Source organism: Salvelinus fontinalis, chromosome 27 (assembly GCF_029448725.1).
Source record: "Salvelinus fontinalis isolate EN_2023a chromosome 27, ASM2944872v1, whole genome shotgun sequence".
Lineage (NCBI taxonomy): Eukaryota > Metazoa > Chordata > Actinopteri > Salmoniformes > Salmonidae > Salvelinus > Salvelinus fontinalis.
The window spans coordinates 13,482,889-13,505,667 of NC_074691.1; the positions used below are offsets into that span (position 1 = coordinate 13,482,889).

The 22,779-nt window shown below is 42.8% G+C and overlaps 1 protein-coding gene across 1 annotated transcript; it reads right to left on the minus strand.

Annotated features, from left to right (window-relative positions):
* Window positions 1–7,184: 7,184 nt before the first annotated feature.
* Window positions 7,185–22,568, minus strand: LOC129825077 (dehydrodolichyl diphosphate synthase complex subunit nus1-like). Its single transcript, XM_055884836.1, has 5 exons — window positions 22,015–22,568; window positions 21,155–21,289; window positions 11,819–11,971; window positions 9,333–9,432; window positions 7,185–8,393 (listed from the first exon to the last, which is right to left on the minus strand). Exons 1-5 carry the CDS (start codon window positions 22,379–22,381, stop codon window positions 8,303–8,305), a joined length of 846 nt encoding a protein of 281 aa, XP_055740811.1. The 5' UTR covers window positions 22,382–22,568; the 3' UTR covers window positions 7,185–8,302.
* Window positions 22,569–22,779: the final 211 nt, after the last annotated feature.

The following is a 22,779-nucleotide window of genomic DNA, read 5'->3' on the forward strand; positions in this document are numbered from 1 at the left end:
AGAGAGAGAGAGAGATGTATCCTAACCTTTGGGACAGAGAGAGAGAGAGAGATGTATCCTAACCTTTGGGACAGAGAGAGAGAGAGAGATGTATCCTAACCTTTGGGACAGAGAGAGAGAGAGAGATGTATCCTAACCTTTGGGACAGAGAGGGAGAGATGTATCCTAACCTTTGGGACAGAGAGAGAGAGAGAGATGTATCCTAACCTTTGGGACAGAGAGAGAGAGAGATGTATCCTAACCTTTGGGACAGAGAGAGAGAGATGTATCCTAACCTTTGGGACAGAGAGAGAGAGAGAGATGTATCCTAACCTTTGGGACAGAGAGAGAGAGAGAGAGATGTATCCTAACCTTTGGGACAGAGAGAGAGAGAGAGATGTATCCTAACCTTTGGGACAGAGAGAGAGAGAGAGAGATGTATCCTAACCTTTGGGACAGAGAGAGAGAGATGTATCCTAACCTTTGGGACAGAGAGAGAGAGAGAGATGTATCCTAACCTTTGGGACAGAGAGAGAGAGAGAGATGTATCCTAACCTTTGGGACAGAGAGAGAGAGAGAGATGTATCCTAACCTTTGGGACCGAGAGAGAGAGAGAGATGTATCCTAACCTTTGGGACAGAGAGAGAGAGAGAGATGTATCCTAACCTTTGGGACAGAGAGAGAGAGAGAGATGTATCCTAACCTTTGGGACAGAGAGAGAGAGAGAGATGTATCCTAACCTTTGGGACAGAGAGAGAGAGAGAGATGTATCCTAACCTTTGGGACAGAGAGAGAGAGAGAGATGTATCCTAACCTTTGGGACAGAGAGAGAGAGAGAGATGTATCCTAACCTTTGGGACAGAGAGAGAGAGATGTATCCTAACCTTTGGGACAGAGAGAGAGAGAGAGATGTATCCTAACCTTTGGGACAGAGAGAGAGAGAGAGATGTATCCTAACCTTTGGGACAGAGAGAGAGAGAGAGAGATGTATCCTAACCTTTGGGACAGAGAGAGAGAGAGAGATGTATCCTAACCTTTGGGACAGAGAGAGAGAGAGAGAGATGTATCCTAACCTTTGGGACAGAGAGAGAGAGAGAGATGTATCCTAACCTTTGGGACAGAGAGAGAGAGAGAGATGTGTTCTAACCTTTGGGACAGAGAGAGAGAGAGAGAGATGTCGTTATTAGAGGAATAAGCACGCACATGTATCAGTCACTGTCAGATAATTGTGGCTCTGTCTGAAAGGGTATCAGTAGCCAAACCCTATTTCCAATTTCAAACCCGGTGTGGTGTAATGATCCATCAGGGGGACATTCATCTTAGCTGGAGTGTGTTAGTGTAGCATGGCTTCCCCAGCTACAGACAAACACCCTGAAAGGAAAGAAATAGCAACTCAAGTGTCTGCACTAAATATAGCAGGCTACAGCACTCAAATCAATAAAAGAGGCAACTAGCGGGTCTTAAGAAAACAAAGTCCGTGGATGTATATATGTCTTCCCTAACGTGTCCTGACTTGGCTCGTGTGCTCATAAAGGGATCTGAAATGATGATTTAGCCTTGGGCTTTAGGATCTTATTCTGAATCAATGTGCTGGGACTAATTCATGTAGATTTACTGACACCGAGGTTGGGCTTTGCTCTATTAAATCGATTGATCTGTTACTATTCATAGTGCCAACATCCTGTGATATGTCAAATTAACCCCAATGGGTATTTACTGCAGTTTACTGTCAATACTGAATCAAGTCACATTGGGGGACTGCCACAGGTCCTAAAAAAGGAATACTGTGTACTGTAGTAGACCAAGGTATGTTCATTTTTTATTTAACAATGCACATCAGTGAAGAACAGAACGCTTCATACTCGTCGCCAAACCCATTGGCTCCAGGTCATCTACAAGACCCTGCTAGGTAAAGTCCCCCCTTATCTCAGCTCGCTCATCACCATAGCAGCACCCACCTGTAGCACGCGCTCCAGCAGGTATATCTCTCTGGTCACCCCCAAAACCAACTCTTCCTTTGGCCGCCTCTCCTTCCAGTTCTCTGCTGCCAATGACTGGAACGAACTACAAAAATCTCTGAAACTGGAAACACTTATCTCCCCCACTAGCTTTAAGCACCAGCCTACAGAGCAGCTCATAGATTACTGCACCTGTACATAGCCCATCTATAATTTAGCCCAAACAACTCCCTCTTTCCCTACTGTATTTATTTATTTTGCTCCTTTGCACCCCATTATTTCTATTTCTACTTTGCACATTCTTCCACTGCAAATCAACCATTCCAGTGTTTTACTTGCTATATTGTATTTACTTCACCACCATGGCCTTTTTTTTTGCCTTCACCTCCCTTATCTCACCTCACTTGCTCACATTGTATATAGACTTATTATTCTACTGTATGTTTGTTTTACTCCATGTGTAACTCTGTGTTGTTGTGTGTCGAACTGCTTTGCTTTATCTTGGCCAGGTCGCAAATGTAAATGAGAACGTGTTCTCAACTTGCCTACCTGGTTAAATAAAGGTGAAATATATATATTTTTTTTAAAGAACAAATTCTTATTTACAATGACGGCCTAGGAACAGTGGGTTAACTGGCAGAATGACAGATTTTTACCTTGTCAGCTCGGGGATTCGATCCAGCAACCTTTTGGTTACTGGCCCAACGCTCTATGTTGTTGCCATTGATCTTATGAGGATGAAACTATAGAAGTGAACATATAAGAACAGCAGTTCAGTTTATAATCAGTTTTCATTTTAATGTTCCATCTTCATTTAAAATAGGTACACAGGTTATTTGTTTCAAGATCATTTTTATGGATCAATAAAGACTGTTTTACATATTATTTACAATCATACACAGATTAACAATGTGGTTGCCATGGTTATTTCAGCACTATACAGGAAACATTATTAAAAAAAATGAAAACCCCTACCAGCCCTTACCCCAGCTCATAGTGGCTTTGGCACTGTTTACAAATAGAAAGTCTGTCTGTCTGTCTGTCTGTCTGTCTGTCTGTCTGTCTGTCTGTGTTATTTCCCCCTGCACCAGACTGAAAATGAAAATAAACATTCACAAATGAAGTACAAGCCTCCTACAAGGTCACATCTTCATTATTGTTTTCATTTCACGGCTCTAATTACAGTTAGATGCTAGGCCAGAATACGGGGAGCCACCAATACTTTCTGCCATCCCCTTGTTGATCAATCAGCAGGGAGAACTATAAATAGGTTATTGGGAAGGAAAGAGTAATGAAAATATGCTTTTGTCATTCTGCCTATACATCATAACTGTACAAACTATGTTAACATCTCATATAAGACTCTTTCTGTTCAGTGGCCCCACAATGGTATTGCGTAACAAAATCAAACAAATGTGAATCTAGCACTCACGACTACTGCAGTCATTGATATTCCAGAAGGTTGGTTCTAGAATGGGTAGGGGAATATAGTCAGCTTGGCTTCCCAAGCTGCGTCATCAGAGCTTGTGCAGACCAGCAGACTGGAGTGTTTAAAGACAAATTCAATCTCTCCATATCCCAGTCTGTTGTCCCCACTTGCTTCAAGATGTCCACCATTGTTCATGTACCCAAGAAAGCGAAGGTAACTGAACTTAATGACTATCGCACCGTAGCATTCACTTCTTTCATCATGAAGTGCTTTGGGAGGATAGTTAAAACCCCCTAAGGGCACCGGCTGCATCAATGTAAGTTACAACAAAAAGTCCATCAAAATCCGTCAATTTAAGCTAGAGATATGTTTTTTTCCGCATCTGCGGTGAAAGGTGGCAGAGCTAGAGCGGTATTTGTCAGACCATGAGTCATCCCGAAAATTGGTATTCTCACAAATGTCTGAAGCCGGTTACGACGTTGAACTGCAGTCAGGTCAAGACCCTGGTGAGGACGTCGAGCACACAGATGGGCTTATGGTAGAGAAATTAACGTTAAATTTGCTGGCAACAGCTCTGGTGGACAGTCCTGCAGTCAGCAAGCCAATTGCACGCTCCCTCAACACTTGAGACATCTGTAGCATTGTGTTGTGTGACAAAACTGCACATTTTAGAGTGTCCTTTAATTGAATGGTCCCCAGCATCTGTGTAATGATCATGCTGTTTAATCAACTTCCTGATATGCCACACCTGTCAGGTGGATGGATTATCTTGGCAAAGGAGAAAATACTCACTAACAGGGATGTAAACAAATGTCTGCACAACATTTGAGAGAAATAAGCTTTTGTGCATATGGACAATTTTGTGATCTTTTATTTCAGCTCATGAAAAATGGGATCAACACTTTACATGTGGCGTTTATATTTTTGTTCAGTAAAATCTGAGTGTCCCGGATTTACATTTACTATGTTATGTCTAGTCTATGAGACCAGGCTGCACCGCCACCTTACGCAACAACCTAGACCGGCTACAATTCGCATAACGCACCAACAGATCAATGGACGACGCAATCGTCATTACAATGTACAATCCCACCTGGACTGAGAAATACCTATGTGAGAATGCGGTTAATAAACTACAGCTCAGCCTTTAACACCATTGTGCCCTCTAAGCTCAGTGCCCTGGGTCTGAACCCCTCCCTGTGCACCTGTGTCCTGGACTTCCTGACGGGCTGATCCCAAGCGGTGAAGGTAGGCAACATCTCCGCCATGCTGATCCTCAACATGGGGGCACCACAGGGGTGTGTGCTCAGCCCCCTTGTGTACTCCCTGTTCACCCATAACTGCGTGGCCACGCATGTCTCCAACTCAATCATCAAGTTCGCCGAGGACACAACAGTGGTAGGGCTGATTAGAAAAAATGACGAGACAGCCTACAGGAAGGAGGTGAGAGCCCTGGCGGAGTTTTATTTTTCTGTGCCAGGAAAATAAAATCACCCTCAATGTCAACAAAACTAAGGAGCTGATCGTGGACAACAGGAGACAGTAGAGAGAGCACGCCCCATTGACAGGGCTACAGTGGAGACAGTCAAATGCTTCAAGTTCCTCGGCATGCACATCACTGAAGACAACAGTGCCTCTTCAACCTCAGAAGGCTGAAGAAATCACAAACTTCTACAGATGCACAATGGGGAGCATCCTGTCCGGCTGTATCACCGCCTGGTACGGCAAATGCACCGTCAGCAACTGCAGGGCTCTCCAGAGGGTGGTGTGGTCAGCCCAAGGCATCATCGGTGGCACAGGAAGGCCAAGAAGATCATCAAAAACCTCAGCCACCCAAGCCACAGCCTGTTCACCCCGCTACCAACTTGGAGACGGTCACTGCTTTGATGCAGCTGTACTAAGAGACTGAGAAACAGCTTCTATCTCCAGGCCATCAGACTGTTAAACAGTCACCACTAGCCAGCCTCCAACCAGTACCCTGAACTTTAATTATTGTTTACTAGCCAGCTACCACCCGGTACTCTACCTTGCACCTTAGAAAGCATTCCACAGGGATGCTGGCCCATGTTGACACCAATGCTTCCCACAGTTGTTTGAAGTTGTCTGGATGTCCTTTGGGTGGTGGACCATTCATACACATGGAAAACCTTTTAAGCATAAAAACCCCAGCAGTGTTGCAGCTCGACACAAACCGGTGCGCCTGGCACCTACTACCGTACCCCGTTCAAAGGCACTTGCAATTTCCATCTTGACCATTCAACATCTGAATAGCACACATACACAATCCATGCCTCAATTGTTTCAAGGCTTAAAAATCCTTCTTTAAAAACAGTCTCCTCCCATACATCTACACTGATTGAAGTGGATTTAACAAGGGGCATCAATAAGGAATCATAGCTTTGACAAGATGTCATGGCAATAACAAGTGTTCTTAAAGCTGCAATATGCAACCAGTTATAGATCTGTCACTCATTGAAAGCAAGTTTCAGAAGCGGTACAAAACATTAGGAACACCTGCTCTTTCCATGACAGACTGACCAGGTGAAAGCCATGATCCCTTACTGATGTCACCAGTTAAATCCACTTTAATCAGTGTAGATGAAGGGGAGGAGACAAGCTAAATAAGGATTTTAAGCCTCGAGACAATTGAGACATGGATTGTGTATGTGTGCCATTCAGAGAGTGAATGTGCAAGACAAAATATTTTAGTGCCTTTGAATGAGCTATGCCAGGCGCACTGGTTTGAGTGTGTCAAGAACTGCAATGCTGCTGGGTTTGTCACATTTTCCCATGTGTATCAAGAATGGTCCACCATTCAAAGGACATCCAACCAACTTGACACTGTGGAAAGAATTGGAGTCAACATGGGCCAGCATCCCTGTGGAACACTCCATGCCCCAACAACTTGAGGCTGTTCTGAGGGGAAAAAGTGGGTGCAACTCAATATTAGGAAGGTATTCATAATGTCTTGTACACTCAGTATATATGTATTCTGGACTCTGACATGGCTCATTCTGATATTTAATGACATTTTGAATTGTGTGCATTGTTTGTATTACTAGGTATTATTAATGCACTGCTGTAGCAAAAAATACAAGAATTTTGCTGCACCTGCAAGTATGTGACAGAGTACAGCTATGCAGATGACAGTAGGTAACAGGGACCTTCCCTTGTCCTTTTGCAGTACGGTTGAATACATTTTGCAATGCATAGAAAATATCATGTCGAAACAGCTGACATCGCAAACCCTCTAAAACACAAGCATCTTCAATTCGAAGGGGATGTTTAGATGTGTAGTGCTGCATCTGAAAGGGAGTGGAGTAGTGGTTGGAGCTGCTCTCAGCTGCGTAGGCCAGTGTGTTTGATCTAAAAACACAGCATCCAGGGAGATGCAGCTCTCCTGCACACCTTCGACAGTTATGAAGCGTTTCAAGTTGCTTTCCCCTTGAATGATGGTGTAGTCTTTCATGCATTTGGATGATTGCTGCATATCAATTGAGAAGGACTAGAAACCTGCATCGGAGTCCCTACCAAGTCACACAGCTTTCAGCTAACAAATCCAAGGTGACTATAGCTTGACTCTCAATTGTTCAATAGTTGATCATTTGAGGTTTAAAAGCCACCAGGCGCTTGACACCTCTTGGTGCATACAGTACTAGGGATACAACACTTGTTCACCACACATTACATGTAGAAAATTAGGTCATACAACACAACTATAAAATCAACCATTTACATCCGTTCCATTTATCTCAAAGGAAGATTATTCACAAGACATTGTCAGTCTGTCTTTAAAAAAATCCAATCAAAGCAGGTACTGTATATATGGGGTTTTCAGTAACATTTATTGATCATTTAAACCGACAAGCTCCATGTGGAGCAACCCACCAAACCTTCCAATGACAACCCAACCACTGGCACATTAGCTAGTGAAGGATTGGGAGTTTTAGTCCCATTGGTATTAACAGTTAGCATGATGGTGAAAATACTACTGTATGCCACCTAACCAAAGAGAAAGAAAATACTGAACCTGGGTTTTAAAAGAGTTAATGAGATAAGGAAATAACAGAACAACACTTTAATACAATAGTTAGTCGATCTTCACATGGATGAACAACCGAAGGCAGCACTGAGGATTCTTACGGGGCCGTTCAATATGCAATCATTTTCACGTTATGGACGGAGCAATAGAAAGAGTAGTGATGGTCATGGGGGACATTGTATACAGACAACTGCTTTCTCTTTCTTCCCACTGGATTGCAAAGATTGGACTTAGTGTAGGTTAAGTGTGACTTGCTGGCTGAGCTTCACACACGTACACAAGCAGACACAGTCCACCAATAGTAACTTGGAATAAAGACTTAAAAGTACAACCATGTAGTCAGTCATCCTTCACACCATGTGCAGAGTATAGTCACGGATTACAGAGCTCTCGTTCCAAAACCTCTCGTACCACGTTGATCAAGCGCTACACTTGAAGCACACCTACATAAAGTTCATTTCCATTCAAACCCTCAAGGAGGGCATACCTCAGGGGCACAGCAGGTGCAAGATCTAGAACAAACAGAGAGAGAGAGAGAAGAGCGAAGCTAAACTAGATTTAGACTATACTGCTAACCATGTCCTTCAGGTGATGTTGGTTCCTCGTTAATCCGACTGATGCGGGGGTAGATGTTCAGTGCGTGACGCTACCTTGACAGGGCCCGTACTACCCAGCATGCCTCACAGAGGTGGCCTGGCGAACCTTGTGCGTTCCAGATGCGCAGAAAAGCAATGAGTGAGTGGTGGTTGAGATGCGATTCGATGTGGCGGTACGCTGTCTGCTTGTTCTCTAGCGCCTGCACTGTAAACAGAGACCCGGGAGGAGGAGGGGCTAGGGCAGCTCCTACCCCACCCATGTCATTCCCCTTCCTCTGAAGGGGGCCTGGCCAATCACTCACTTCCCCAGCCGCTGCTCACAGGAGGCATAGTGCTGAAGGGCACTGAATAAGTCCTCATAGGAGACATCCACATGGGAGGGTAAGGAGCTGCAGGAGAGAGGGAGGATGTCAGAGATATATACTAGAGAGACACCTCTAGCCTACTTCAGATGGCAGCAGTTTCTCAAAGCAAAGTTTATTTGTCATGTGCGTCGAATACATCACACCTTACAGTGAAATGCTTACTTACAGGCTCTAACCAATAGTGCAAAAAATGTGTTAGGTGAAGCACAAGGCACCCGTAAAACTGCTGCCAATTCTTCCGGCGCCATTTTAACAAAAAATAATGCTAAATAACGTTGTTAAAATAGATACCAAGCAATAAGGGATCAACAGAAATGTCATGTTACATTAGTAAAGGCTCACAGTAAATACAATTATGTACTTTACGACGGCAGTCATAAAAAAATCTGTGATTAGCAAAAGCTGCTGCTTGAGCTACCGTCAAAGCAGTTACATTACTATACCGCCATCTAGTGTTTGGTGAAGGTAAAAGTCCTTACAAATACAGTATCTGTCAAATAAAATGTTGCTTTGTAAACACTGATAACATTCAATGATGTGGGCCATTCTGACTGAACTTCATGACTCCCAAACAATGACAAGTCTGAAAAATAGCATTGTTAGTGATGCATCATCATCTGGTAAAGTCTAATTACACCTCTTATGTAGGCTGAACTGCAACATTAACTCTCAGTATTTCCATGATCCTTAAAATAGCCCTACTACTTATACAAAGTTGCACAGAGGCATTTTTAAAAGTCTTGCCAATCGTTCAAGCCGGGAGGTAACTGAGGCAGCAGAGACCGGTTTACCAGTTATTCTGCACAGATGAACACAACAGGCCCATATCCATTCTACTCAGGATGTAAAGCATAAGCACACACTTCCTCTGTCATTCCTGTCCAGCTCTACAGAGCAGCGGCTATCCCAGAATGTCTTCTGCACATGAGTAAGGCAGCCTCATTTAACACACGCAATACTCACATGAACTCTGTCAGTCTGATGTGCCAGGGCAGGAACCCCAGGGTGCTTTCTATTGGGCCGAACTTCAGAACCAGGTCAGGATCTGGTGTAGTCTTCGACTCTGCACAAACCGAGATAGCATGGACAGAGGTCAATGAAAAACACAATCAATGGAAATCTCATAAAAGTGTCCTCTGCGGAGCATTTAACCCTCAAGTCATTTTTTGTGGTCCCGCGGAAATCAAATGAGCATAATAAAGAAAATCCATCCAAATCTGCCTGTTGAAGCTAGACATACGATTTCTCTACATGGCGGACTTCCGCATCTGCGGTGGAAGGTGGCCGAGCTACAGCGGTGTTTGTCTTCTCCCGAAAACGTCTGTACCGTCTGAGCGGTTTGGCCTACAAGCTAATATGACCACTCTATGGAAAGATGACTCACGAACATGTCAGTTGTTTTGCTCCAAGACCCCCACAAGCCACACGGGACTCATCTGAAGTCGGTACCACCGATCTGCCAACTTCTGTCTGAAGCGTCCTAACGGTTTGGCCTCTCAAGAGCATGTTGATTGTTTTGCTCTAGGACGCCCCCAAGCCTCACAAGACTTGATGAATGGAAGTATAGGTGACTTCAGAAAGTATTCACACCACTTGACTTTTTTCCACATTTTGTTGTGTTACAGCCTGAATAAATAAAAAAAAATCATTGAGATTTTTTGGTCACTGGCCTAAACACATAATATCATAGTGGAATTCTGTTTTCAGAATTTGTACAAACGAATTAAAAATGAAAAGCTGAAATGTCTTGAGTCAATAAGTATTCAACCCCTTTATGTCAAGCCTTAAAAAGTTCAGGAGTAAAACAATTTCCACCAGACACTGGGAGATGAATTCGCCTTTCAGCATAACAAAAACAAGTCCAAATCTACACTGGAGTTGCTTACCAAGAAGACAGTGAATCTTCCTGAGTGGCCGACTTACAGTTTTGACTTGAAAATGGTTGTCTAGCAATGATCAACGACCAATTTGACAGAGCTTGAAGAATTTAGAAAACAATAAAATGGGCAAATATTACACAAACCAGGTGTGGAAAGTTCTTGAGCACATACCCAGAAAGACTCACAGCTGTAATTGCTGCCAAAGATACTTCTACAAAGTATTGACTCAGGGGTGTGAATACTTATATAAATGAGACCATATTTCTGTATAAAAAAATAAACATACATTTGCAAACGTGTTTTCACTTTGCCATTATGGGGTAATGTGTGTAGATGGGTAAAAAAAAAGAAGTATGATAGACACCTTTAAAAATATAGGAAACATTAGATCAAACCATGATTTGGGCCTAACTGATATTAGTCCATAGTAATGCATTGAAAAACAGATTCATACATGGAAAAACATATTTTGTTTTGAAGTGTTTGTCCTTTATCTGAGAGATATAAGAAAAATATCAGGAAATTATTCTTTTTTGACATATTTAGGAGGTTGCTAAAGCATAAGGACTGTTGAAAAGATTGAGAGAACCTAGAGATCTAAAGTGACAGTTCCATTTCTTCTTGAATGTTAGGCTGCATGTACACAGGCATCACAATTCTGATCTTTTTGCTACTAATTGGTATTTTGATCAATCAGATCTTCTGCCAATAGTTTGGCAAAATAATCAGAACTGGGCTGCCTGTGTAAACGCAGCCTTAGAGAACAGCAGCAGCAGCTTGCCAAGCCCCTTAGATAGTGAGATGATTAGAGAGTCCCTTTCGCTGTGCCCCCCTGGATCCTGACAGCGAGCGGGTCTCTGACATCTGATTGTACTGACGAGCAGCTGCACTTACTGGGCCTGAGGTAAACACACCATAACTTCACTGAAGTGAACTCTGCTATCCTCTGTAGTTTATATTCTGTCTGGAGACCATCTTTCTCATCAGTTTGTTCATATTCCTGCCTCGGGTCTCATCCATCACCTTCTACTGAGCGAGTACACATAGATGTGTTCCACTGAAGTACTCGTGACGTGATTTACAGCGGGTGAGGGTGATCAGTCTTAGCCAGGGACTAACGACGAGCAGAGCTGGGGTGGGCAGAGGGCTCAGGGAAAATAACCCACTGAGAGAAGAGCTCTCTCTGGCACAGATTCCCAGTGCTTCATGTTTCCTTCATCTTTTGATCAAACACTGTGGAAGGCTTGTCTAACAGGGGGATCCTTGACCTTTACTCATTCCCTTTACACCATCCTTGCTGAGCTTCAAATAGAGTGAAATTGCTACTCTCAACATCATGCCAAAGGAGAGTTGGTGAGCTAAGCTTCACTCCAGCTTGTAATAGTATGGCACAGATTTACTAGCAGATTTACAGTCTATGATCAATAGAATGTCTGTGGGGTTTAACCTGATAAGATAAAACAATGAAATAAAAGGTATTGTCCACTGCCCATAAATAACAGCACTAAGGACAACAGCGAGAACCAATGTCCTGTCCTCCTCCTGGTCATGGGGGAGGGACCTCCTCACCTCTGAGTAGAGAGTCAAGCACAGTGACGTTGATGTCTTTGGATGTCTTCTCCATCTGTTCCACAGCGCTACACAGCTGCTGTGCTGCCTGGACGATCCTCAGCTTCCCATCGTCTGGAGACAGCACCTTCACCACTGCCTGACACGGCAGCACTGTGGACACACACACAGGAATACGGTCATAATAAGCCCCACAAAACACAAATACCGGTACTCAGGCACAAACACTATCACACACCCACACACAGTAATAATACCAATCAATGGTAAACGTGTCTGACTAAAGGTCAGTGGGTGGTAACTCGGAAATCCTGCTTCACAATCCTGCTGTTACGCTTGAATATTGCATTCATAAACAGGTGATTGTTGGATTACAAAACAACGAAGAACAGGAATCACAATTACGAACAGGATCATATAATTCATAAGTTATTTAAGTGAATTATAGGGTATTTGAACAGGAATTATTTTTTTTACATTTTAGCATACACTCTTATCCATAGGGTTAAGTGTCTTGCTCAAAGGCACATCGACAGATTTTTCAGCTAGTTGGCTGAGAACTTTTCGGGTTTGCTAGGCTACCTGCCGCCCAATTTCCTTTGGTGAAGAGAATTCTTCTGTGTTGTGTTCCTGCACAACTCCATATGGTCTAATTCTGACTGTATGCCATAACAGATTGACTTGCTCAGGGGATAAAGGTGTTGTGCCAAAAGCAGATGGAGAGTAAAACCGCACAATGCATCTTAAATTAGCCCATACAGGCTGGCTGCAGTCCACATGCCCTTTAATAAACAAAGGCCACAGAAAATAAACAAACGCCACAGAAAATATAAACAAAAGGCTGGTGGAACTGGAATCCATCTAAATAAAATGATAAACTATGGTATTTATAATCAGTTTCAAACTTCATTCAATAAGTGATGAATTGTGAAAATTGCACTCCCAATGATGCCTTGCAATCTAAACTCAACCCAAAGTGTTGTATCCAATAGAATTTAATTGATTATTTATTCATAATGGTTATTCACAACCAAATAGCCTACACATGGCAGAGTTCTGAATGCTTCTCTGTTGTAGGCCTTCCAGTTTTTCCAGGCTATGGTGTTAAATAGGCTTGATGAAGTGATGTCCTTCATTTATTACTCATCATTAATGCAGTCTTTATGTGCTTATCAATGCACAAGAGCCTTTTCTCCACCACTCCTGTCTTTATCCAAAATAAAGTCATACACAAGTTTTGGTGTGCGTGACGTTTCAAATGCATTTTGTCATTACTAAATGTGTAACGTGATAGGCATTTTAAAATGACTATTTAAACTAGGGATGCACGATAAAAAAAAAATGTAAAAAAAAAAAAAAATCGGTGAGCATATCGGAATCGGACGACATTAGCTAAAAATACCAACATCGGTATCAACCCGATGTCTAGTTTAACGGCGATGTGAAAAACTCAAAGTTGACGTGCATACCTATATAACATAGGTACATGACATAATGACGCCACGTAAAACGTTGCGCTACACCTGCAACTCAGCATTCCTAACCTAGCCCACAATGTCTACTGTGTGGATCGAACAGTCAACAAGTTGAGCAGTCATTTGAAAGAGTAAGAACATTTCAGCAAGACAACTCAAAGGAGAAATCCATTAAAGCCAAGTTAATGGAAATAATTTGCAAGCCAAGCGCCACCACTACTATCAGCACTGTCAAAGCTGTACAAAAAAAGACTGCAAACAAGCAAACACCAGCCACGAACGATGGGCTTACAATAATAAAGCATTATTTTAGCTTTAGCTTGGTAGCTAGCTAGCACCAATACAACCAGCCTGAAATGAATGACCAGTAGAAACTGCAGTCATTTTCACTATTCTTGGCAATGATTTAGGAATCCTTGTGAGTAAGTATTAGCTAGGTAGCCACTTGTTGTTCGCCTATTGAAATTTAACTTCAGTTCATGAAAATAAATAGCTCCAAGTTTTTTTTTACCAGATCTAATGTGTTATATTATCCTACATTAACTTCACATTTCCACAAACTTCAAAGTATTTCCTTTCAAATGGTATCAAGGATATGCATATCCTTGTTTCAGGTTCTGAACAACAGGCAGTTAGATTTGGGTATGTCATTTTAGGCGAAAATTGAAAAAATGGGGCCGATCCTTAAGAGGTTTTAAGCATTTGTGAAGACACAAATTACTAAAGGGGGAGCCAGGGGAGCCAGAGATCAATATAGCCTCACCAGAAGAACAAAAACCTGTTCCCGACCCTCTTCCTCCTCCCGCTGCTGCTGGCCTTCACATATTCTGCCAAAACGCTCCTGATGTTGCCGGTAAAAGGCTACACCAGCGGTCGGCATCCTTTTGCATTTGGAGTGCCAAGTTACTGTACCATTTCTACTTATCTGCGTGGCAGTTATGATTTTCATATGCACATTTTCGTGGAACAGTTAAATTTCATATATAATAAAGTCTTATCTAAAAATCTATGTCATGTGGTTAATCAACACTATCTAAATGAAAATGATAAATCTGAAAGTAACTTCTATTGCCATTGCATATATGTAAAAATAGCCTACATTAGGCCAACAAATAAAAATATTGCCGAATCGCAGATAGAAAATTTCCTGATAAAAATGTATATCCTATAAATCACGTTGGCTACGCATGGCCTGTCTGCAAGGAACTTGAAACTATTGTATTAACTTGGTCCAGGGGAAGCTCGTGCTAGCAAACTTGCAGCATTGGATAAAATATTCTGGGCCCTCAGAGTTTCCCAGCCAGTGAGCTACGGACAGACACAGATGTAGGCTATATGCCCAAGGAATAAGAAGTAATCATGTAGGCCTATTTGATTATGTTTCCACTGGATCAGTGCATTACATTTTCCCCCCCTTTCATGCTGAGCGGTAATCGGAAGGGAAAGAGCTTCAAATAGGCAACATTGCGGAACTATTGTCATTCTCAATGGATGTAAAAACAGACTTCGTTTACCTGCTGTTTGAGGCAAAGAAAACTATACTTTGAGAAGCTCCACAGGGATGGTGAGTTAAGACATATCAGATATAGTATCATATCACAGAATGTGAAAACCAGGTAGACTAGTCCTACTTCTATATGCGTAATCAGGTGCGTGTCCATACTCAATATTGTCTTTTGTTTGGAGCACTCTGGTCAATGAATACATTGACAACTCGTACGCGGAATGAAATAAACCAAACATTTTTCTCACAAGTGTAGCCTAGGTTGTGCACTCCGCAAACAACGTGTCCACTCCTACAATGACAACAGTAAGACTGTAATAATAATATATTGAATATATTAACAGAAATTACCGTAACCAAACAAACATTGTAGATTAGAAATTATGGGAATTAACAGTAAATATACTACTAGTGATACTGGTGTGCCACCCCCGGGGCCTCCGTAATGGATTAGTCCACTCAGACGGGTGTCTTATGTGCCATATTTTAACAAATATATTTGTCACTGCTCGACAAAAAATAATAACTTTGTCGACCAAACAATCGACCTGTCGACTAAATGGTGTAAGTGCCAGCCCTACTCGCACCCGTTGTCTCCCTCTCCTCCCTGCTGTAGCAACCACCACATAACATCAACAGTATTTAACGCGTTGTTCGTTTTGCTGAAGCTGAATAAGTTTCCGTATTCCCTCAACCCTTGCTCTCTTTACGTGACACGTATGCATCTCATGCAAGTAACCTATAAGGTCTGACCTATAGCATATCATAATCACATCAATAAATTGATTATAAACCTTCTGACCCCCCCCCCCCCCCCCTTTAAAAGATTTAGATGCACTATTGTAAAGTGGCTGTTCCACTGGATATCTTAAGGTGAATGCACCAATTTGTAAGTCGCTCTGGATAAGAGCGTCTGCTAAATGATTTAAATGTAAATGTATAACACACTAAAAACACAGTAACGCATGTGACAGCAAAGTGGTTGCAGAGGATGTGACAAATAACCTCAAAACTGAGGAATGTTTACTGGTTGGTCAGGAGGGAAAGGGGAAGTCAGAATGGAATAAATTTGACTAGTTGTGGAAAATAGTGGAGATTACGAAAAATAAGGTAAGGAGCAAGCGCTGCGTGCATATTGTGTGTGCCAAACAGGTGCTGTTAGATTACAAAATCATTTTTGACCATTTGGAACAATGCAAACAACATTACAATTATAAGCATGCCAGAGAGTATTGTAATGTTTTTGTTTTGTCTTTATTAGAGCAAAGACTAAAACCAATTTCCAAAATGGAATGGTCTATTTATAATTTACACTAATTATTCAAGGGTCGCATTGTTATTTTGTTTAAAAACTAAAATGGTGGTTATACAAGGGTGCAATACGAAGCCTACTAATGATAATGACATTACTTATTATAATAATGATCATCATAACAATAATAACAATAAGGATATCAAGAAAAAGGAGCGTAATTATTATTATAAATATAATTTTGGACAACTTGGAACAGTGTAAACACTAAATAAATAATAAATAATACCAGAGGCTGGTCTAATAAAAAAAGTGAAGCCTTTATTACAGCATAGCAAACAGCCGAATTCACGAAATCAGTAGGCTATTAAACAAACACTCAAACAGAAGCAGGATCTGTCTTAGTTCTGTAGATAAACTCAGCAAAAAAAGAAACGTCCTCTCACTGTCAACTGCGTTTATTTTCAGCAAACTTAACATGTGCCAGCAGCATACCACCCTGCATACCACTGCTGGCTTGCTTCTGAAGCTAAGCAGGGTTGGTCCTGGTCAGTCACCAGATGCTGCTGGAAGTGGTGTTGGAGGGCCAGTAGGAGGCACTCTTTCCTCTGGTCTAAAAAATATCCCAATGCCCCAGGGCAGTGATTGGGGACACTGCCCTGTGTAGGGTGCCGTCTTTCGGATGGGACGTTAAACGGGTGTCCTGACTCTCTGAGGTCATTAAAGATCCCATGGCACTTATCGTAAGAGTAGGGGTGTTAACCCCGGTGTCCTGGCTAAATTCCCAATCTGGCCCTCAAACCATCATGGTCACCTAATAATCCCCAGTTTACAATTGGCTCATTCATCCCCCTCCTCTCCCCTGTAACTATTCCCCAGGTCGTTGCTGCAAATGAGAACGTGTTCTCAGTCAACTTACCTGGTAAAATAACGGTAAAAAAAAAATGTGTAAGTATTTGTATGAACAGAAGATTCAACAACAGACAAACTGAGCAAGATCCACAGACATGTAACAAACAGACATAGAATAATGTGTCCCTGAACAAAGGGGGGGGTCAAAATCAAAAGTCTGTATCTGGTGTGGCCACCAGCTGCATTAAGTACTGCAGTGCATCTCCTCCTCATGGACTGCACCACATTTGCCAGTTCTTCCTGTGGAACGTTACCCCACTCTTCCACCAGGCACCTGCAAGTTCCCGGACATTTCTGGGGGGAATTTCCCTAGCCCTCACCCTCCGATACAACAGGTCCGAGACATGCTCAATGGGATTGAGATCCGGGCTCTTCGTTGGCCATGGCAGAACACTGACATTCCTGTCTAGCAGGAAATCACACACAGAACGAGCAGAATGGCTGGTGGCATTGTCATGCTGGAGGGTCATATCAGGATGAGCCTGCAGGATGGGTACCACATGAGGATGTCTTCCCTGTAACGCACAGCATTGAGATTGCCTGAAATGACAACAAGCGCAGTCCGATGATGCTGTGACACACCGCCCCAGACCATGACGGACCCTCCACCTCCAAATCGATCCCGCTCTAGAGTACAGGCCTCGGGGTAGCGCTCATTCCTTTGACGATAAACGCGAATCCGACCTTCACCCCTGGTGAGACAAGACCGCGACTCGTCAGTGAAGAGCACTTTTTGCCAGTCCCGTCTGGTCCAGCGACGGTGGGTTTGTGCCCATAGGCAACGTAGTTGCCGGTGATGTCTAGTGAGGACCTGCCTTACAACAAGCTACAAGCCCTCAGTCCAGCCTCGCTCAGCCTATTGCGGACAGTCTGAGCACTGATGCAGGGATTGTGCGTTCCTGGTGTAACTCAGGCAGTTGTTGTTGCCATCCTGTACCTGTTCCGCAGGTGTGATTTTCGGATGTACCGATCCTGTGCAGGTGTTGTTACACGTGGTCTGCCACTGCGAGGGCGATCAGCTGTCCGTCCTGTCTCCCTGTGGCGCCGTCTTAGGCATCTCACAGTACGGACATTGCAATTTATTGCCCTGGCCACATCTGCAGTCCACATGCCTCCTTGCAGCATGCCTAAGGCACGTTCACGCAGATGAGCAGGGACCCTGGGCATCTTTCTTTTGGTGTTTTTCAGAGTCAGTAGAAAGGCCTCTTTAGTGTCCTAAGTTTTCTTAACTGTGACCTTAATTGCCAACCGTCTGTAAGCTGTTAGTGTCTTAACGACTGTTCCACAGGTGCATGTTCATTTAATTGTTTATGGTTCATTGCACAAGCATGGGAAAGAGTGTTTAAGCCCTTTACAATGAAGATCTGTGAAGTTATTTGGATTTTTATGAATTATCTTTGAAAGACAGGGTCCTGAAAAAGGGACATTTCTTTTTTTGCTGTGTTTATATGGATGATTAACAGTTAGGCTGTTGATTATAGACCTCATTAAGTTGGGGTTTCCTCTCTCCTCACTTTTCTTAGACAATAAGGCAAAGGCTGTTTTCTCGTCTCCTAACTCTGCTGCTACCTCCACAGCATTGTTCTCAGCAGCAATATGCTGCTTAACTTTGCTATTATGACCATAGCAATATGGTCTAGGAAAAGGCACCAATTCAACAGTGAACTGATGTGTTTCAGAACCGCAGACAGCGACCGCTATCCAATGCGGCAGATGGCGCATCTATTATAAAATAATATGTTTATTAGTGTTGCACCATTGTTCCTACGTAATATAACCATATACAATTTCAGCAGCAGGTCTTCGTGATTGGCTGTGCCATCCCCACTGCCTCCACAATGGATCAGTCCACTCAAACAGGCGTGAATCAGACAGTTGTCTTGTACACCATGATTATTAAATATTTTTTGCTGCTGCTCGACTAAAGAAATCTCAGTAGACCAACAGCCTATTGACAAAACAATCGACTAAATGGGGTCAGCCCTTATCTCCACAGTTTTGCAAACAGGCGTGCGTGATGTAGTTTACAATCAAAGTTACCTGCTACATATCTCAGAGTTCTGCGCTCAGCTCTTTTGCAGCCAATTGCTCTCGGTGTATCCATTATAGTTCAGTGGGTGTATCATACAATGCGTTCATATGGCAGAGGGACACATTCATAACTACATTGCAAAGGCCTGCCCGGCGTCCTGTGACAGATGTCGCCTCATCTGTGCAAAAGCCCACCATTCGAGGAAGCAGCAAACAAAAGTCAATGCATGGGCATCTCGGCCTTCACAGCTAGTGTCCATTTGGAGAGCATAAGATGGGGAGTTTTAGTCGTTCAGTCAGTTTCCTCTTGATAATGCTAGCTATAGCATCAATTCTTCATTTATCAGTGTTATCTGACAAAGGTATTGAATAGAGTTTCTGTGCCTCCCAACACATTGTTTTCACCATATCAATTGCGGCCGGTAACATCAAAATTTCTGCAATAGTGTGTGGTTTCATCGCGTAGCGGGCTTAGCCCTTCACCATGGGAATGATTCAAGTGCAACGGTCAAGTGCAGCCTTTTCTCATGATCTAAGGGAACCCTTTGGTTGAATTTTTAGATATTTATTTACAAAAAAGAATACCCCGTTTTCTCCCCAATTTCGTGGTATCCAATTGGTAGTTACAGTCTTGTCTCATCGCTGTAACTCCCGTACGGACTCAGGAGAGGCAAAGGTCGAGAGCCGTGCGTCCTCCGAAACACAACCCAACCGCACTGCTTCTTGACACAATGCCCACTTAACCCGGAAGACAGCCGCACCAATGTGTCGGAGGAAACACTGTGCATCTGGCGACCGTGTCAGCGTGCACTGTGCCTGGCCCGCCACAGGAATCGCTAGCGAGCGATGGGACAAGGACATCCCTGCCGGCCAAACCCTCCCCTATCCCGGACGACGCAGGGCCAACTGTGCGCAGCCCCATGGGTCTCCCAGTCGCGGCTGGCAAATCAATACAGCGCTACGACAATGTCTTAAAGTAAAGGACTGCCATTTCTCTTCGCTTATTTGAGCTGTTCTTGCCATAATATGGATTTGGTATTTTACCAAATAGGGCAATTTTTTGTATACCACCCTGCCTTGTCACAGCACAACTGATTGGCTCAAACGCATTAAGAAGGAAAGAAATTCAACAAATGAACAAGGCACACCTGTTACTTGAAATGCATTCCAGGTGACTATCTCGAAGTTGGTTGAGAGAATGCAAAGAGTGTGCAAAGCTGTCATCAAGGCAAAGGCGTCAAAGGCTTCAAAGCTGTCATCAAGGCAAAGGCTTCAAAGCTGTCATCAAGGCAAAGGCTTCAAAGGATACTTTGAAGAATTTGTTTAACACTTTTTTGTTTACTACATGATTCCATATGTGTTATATCAAAGTTTTGATCTATTCACTATTATTCTACAATATAGAAAATAGTAAAAACAAAGAAAAACCCTTGAATGAGTAGGTGTGTCCAAACTTTTGACTGGTACTGTATATTATACCCACGTGTTCAGTCCCAATTTTCTTTTACCACATGTAGGCTAAATGATTTCCATATTGATTAAAAAAATGATGCCTGACTTTTGTTCTATGGTAGGCCTACAGTACTTTTGAACTCATATGAGAGGGGTTGTAGGCTTAATTGTTCATTTTTGATGTTGCTTGATGAAGACATGCTGTTAGCAACTTTGTGTTTTGTCTTGAGACTAAAATAGAATTAGTGTAGCCTACAGACGAAGAAATGTAACCTTTATGGTCTGCACGTTTGTGAATCGTTGCATTATTCAAGAGTGTAATGGGGTTTGTATCCATCCACACGCTGGCTAGTGGCTATACTGGGATATTTCATTGGGATATTTACGGCCCGTTGCCAAGAGCCGAACCATCTTGTGGCACATGATGTTCCGTTGCTAATGTGAATTGAAAAGTGTACTTTAACGCTGCCTCTCCAACTTTCATTAATGAGAAAAAACCCTTAGCCTGCCCGGGAGCAGGTTAGTTCTTAAGGATTTGTTGCCTTAAAATGTACCTGGCTAAAATGTGAGCTACTTTCATGGTACCAGTTGTCCTGAGTTCAAAGTTATCTCACTAACTCCTTAAACAAAATACGTAGTATAGGGCTCAGCTCTTTAGACCAGCACACCTAACCTGGGAAGCTTGACACATACGGCTCCTGGTGTCTCACCTTGATTGTCCTGTTTGTCAGTGCCATTGTTGAGGAACTCTACAGAGTGCTGCTTGGAGCCTTCCAGACCCAGGAGCTCCTGCTGCTGCTTCAGGATCTCCTCCATCAGCCTGGAGTTGTTCCTCCTGAACACACCTGGGAACCAAAAAGGGATATGTGAGCAATCCAATAGCCTATATCATACAGGGGGGTACACCCAATCTCAACAACTTTGAAACAAGAAAAATTAGAGAGAAATCATTTGCTGTCTTTTAGAGCTGAGATCTGAAATTAACATCATGATATAGCAAGTAAGGCTAGTCATTAGAGGCAAATAATGTGTCATATGACAGATTTGGCTGTGAGAGACTGATGGCATAAGTCAGCAGACATTGAGGAACAGCGCCACACCACCAAACACTTAGACGGCCATCAAGAAGGATTCAACAATATTTTCCAACAACTAGCCAATGACCCAGTAGGAGTGGCTGTGGTGAAACAGGAATAGCAATACAGTGTGTGTGTGTGTGTCTGTGTGTAACCTTTCAGTTAAGACAATTCCCTGTAGGCTCAAATAACGAATTAGGTGAAAAAGCCATTGGGCAAACCTTGAAAGCCTATTGAGGCTTCTCTGTCTGAAATCATTTATGTAATGATACATTACTAAGCATATATGGCAGAAGTGGGTTGTTGTAGACTTCTGAAATGGAAGGCCGGATAAAGCCATTTACTATCAGATTTTTTTTTTTTAGATAAGTTATCAAAGATTACTAAGCACCAAAATAGAAAAATGCATGTGACTGTCTGCTGATGTTGTATTTAGCACTTCCTGGTGTGAATAAAAAATAATGAACACATTTTATAATCAAATGATATCTTACCGTGATTATCGTACACACTGATATAAGATATGCCGACTGCCATGCACCACACGACAAGGTTGGCAATGTCTGTGTATCTCGGCTCCTCTTCCGCTATCAACAAGCCTATATGGTCAGGCAGCTTCTCCAGAGATTTCCCATCCGCCCCCCAGCGATACCGACGACCAACGCGTTTACCGGGTGCAGGAACGAGCTTTTTCTGTTTGGGAAACGAGAGAGCTATCGGCACAAGAAGCGCTGCTAAGGCTCGTGACCATAGCTGCCCATTCCAATTGCGAAGGCGGATTCGGAACAAAGTGATAAGCGTTCTATGAATGTGGAGAAGGACATGCAGAACCCGCCACACGAACTCGTACACGAGAACCATTATGCAGCCCTCCTCGACAAAATGTCAAAATAGAATAATTATCAGAAATTCATATAGCTCTGCATTTCAAGTCTAGTAATGATGGCTATACACTAGTCGAGTTCTGTGAGCCATTTCGCTTACTCCCAACACCTCCGTTTGCCGGCTGCCATCTTCATCCAACCATTACCCTCTGAACCCGGAGATACACGTAGCTTAGTCGAGCTCACTGATTGGACGATTCAGCAAACATGAAATCACGCGAGATCTAGAGTTGTACTTTCTGTCGCAACCTAGATTTTTAAAGTTTTTATTGGAACAATAATAACAATATTACACATCAATACAGGGACATTATTGTGAATATAACGGTTAAAAAAATGAAATAATAGAACACGAAGCGAAATAATAGAACACTA

Excerpts from the sequence above, each read along its gene's own strand:
- LOC129825077 (XM_055884836.1), bottom strand. The coding sequence starts at position 22,381 with ATGGTTCTCGTGTACGAGTTCGTGTGGCGGGTTCTGCATGTCCTTCTC. Across the intron at positions 21,290-22,014 it reads CAGTGTGTACGATAATCACG|GTGTGTTCAGGAGGAACAAC; the intron begins GTAAGATATCAT and ends TTTGGTTCCCAG. Across the intron at positions 11,972-21,154 it reads TGACAAACAGGACAATCAAG|TGCTGCCGTGTCAGGCAGTG; the intron begins GTGAGACACCAG and ends GTGTGTCCACAG.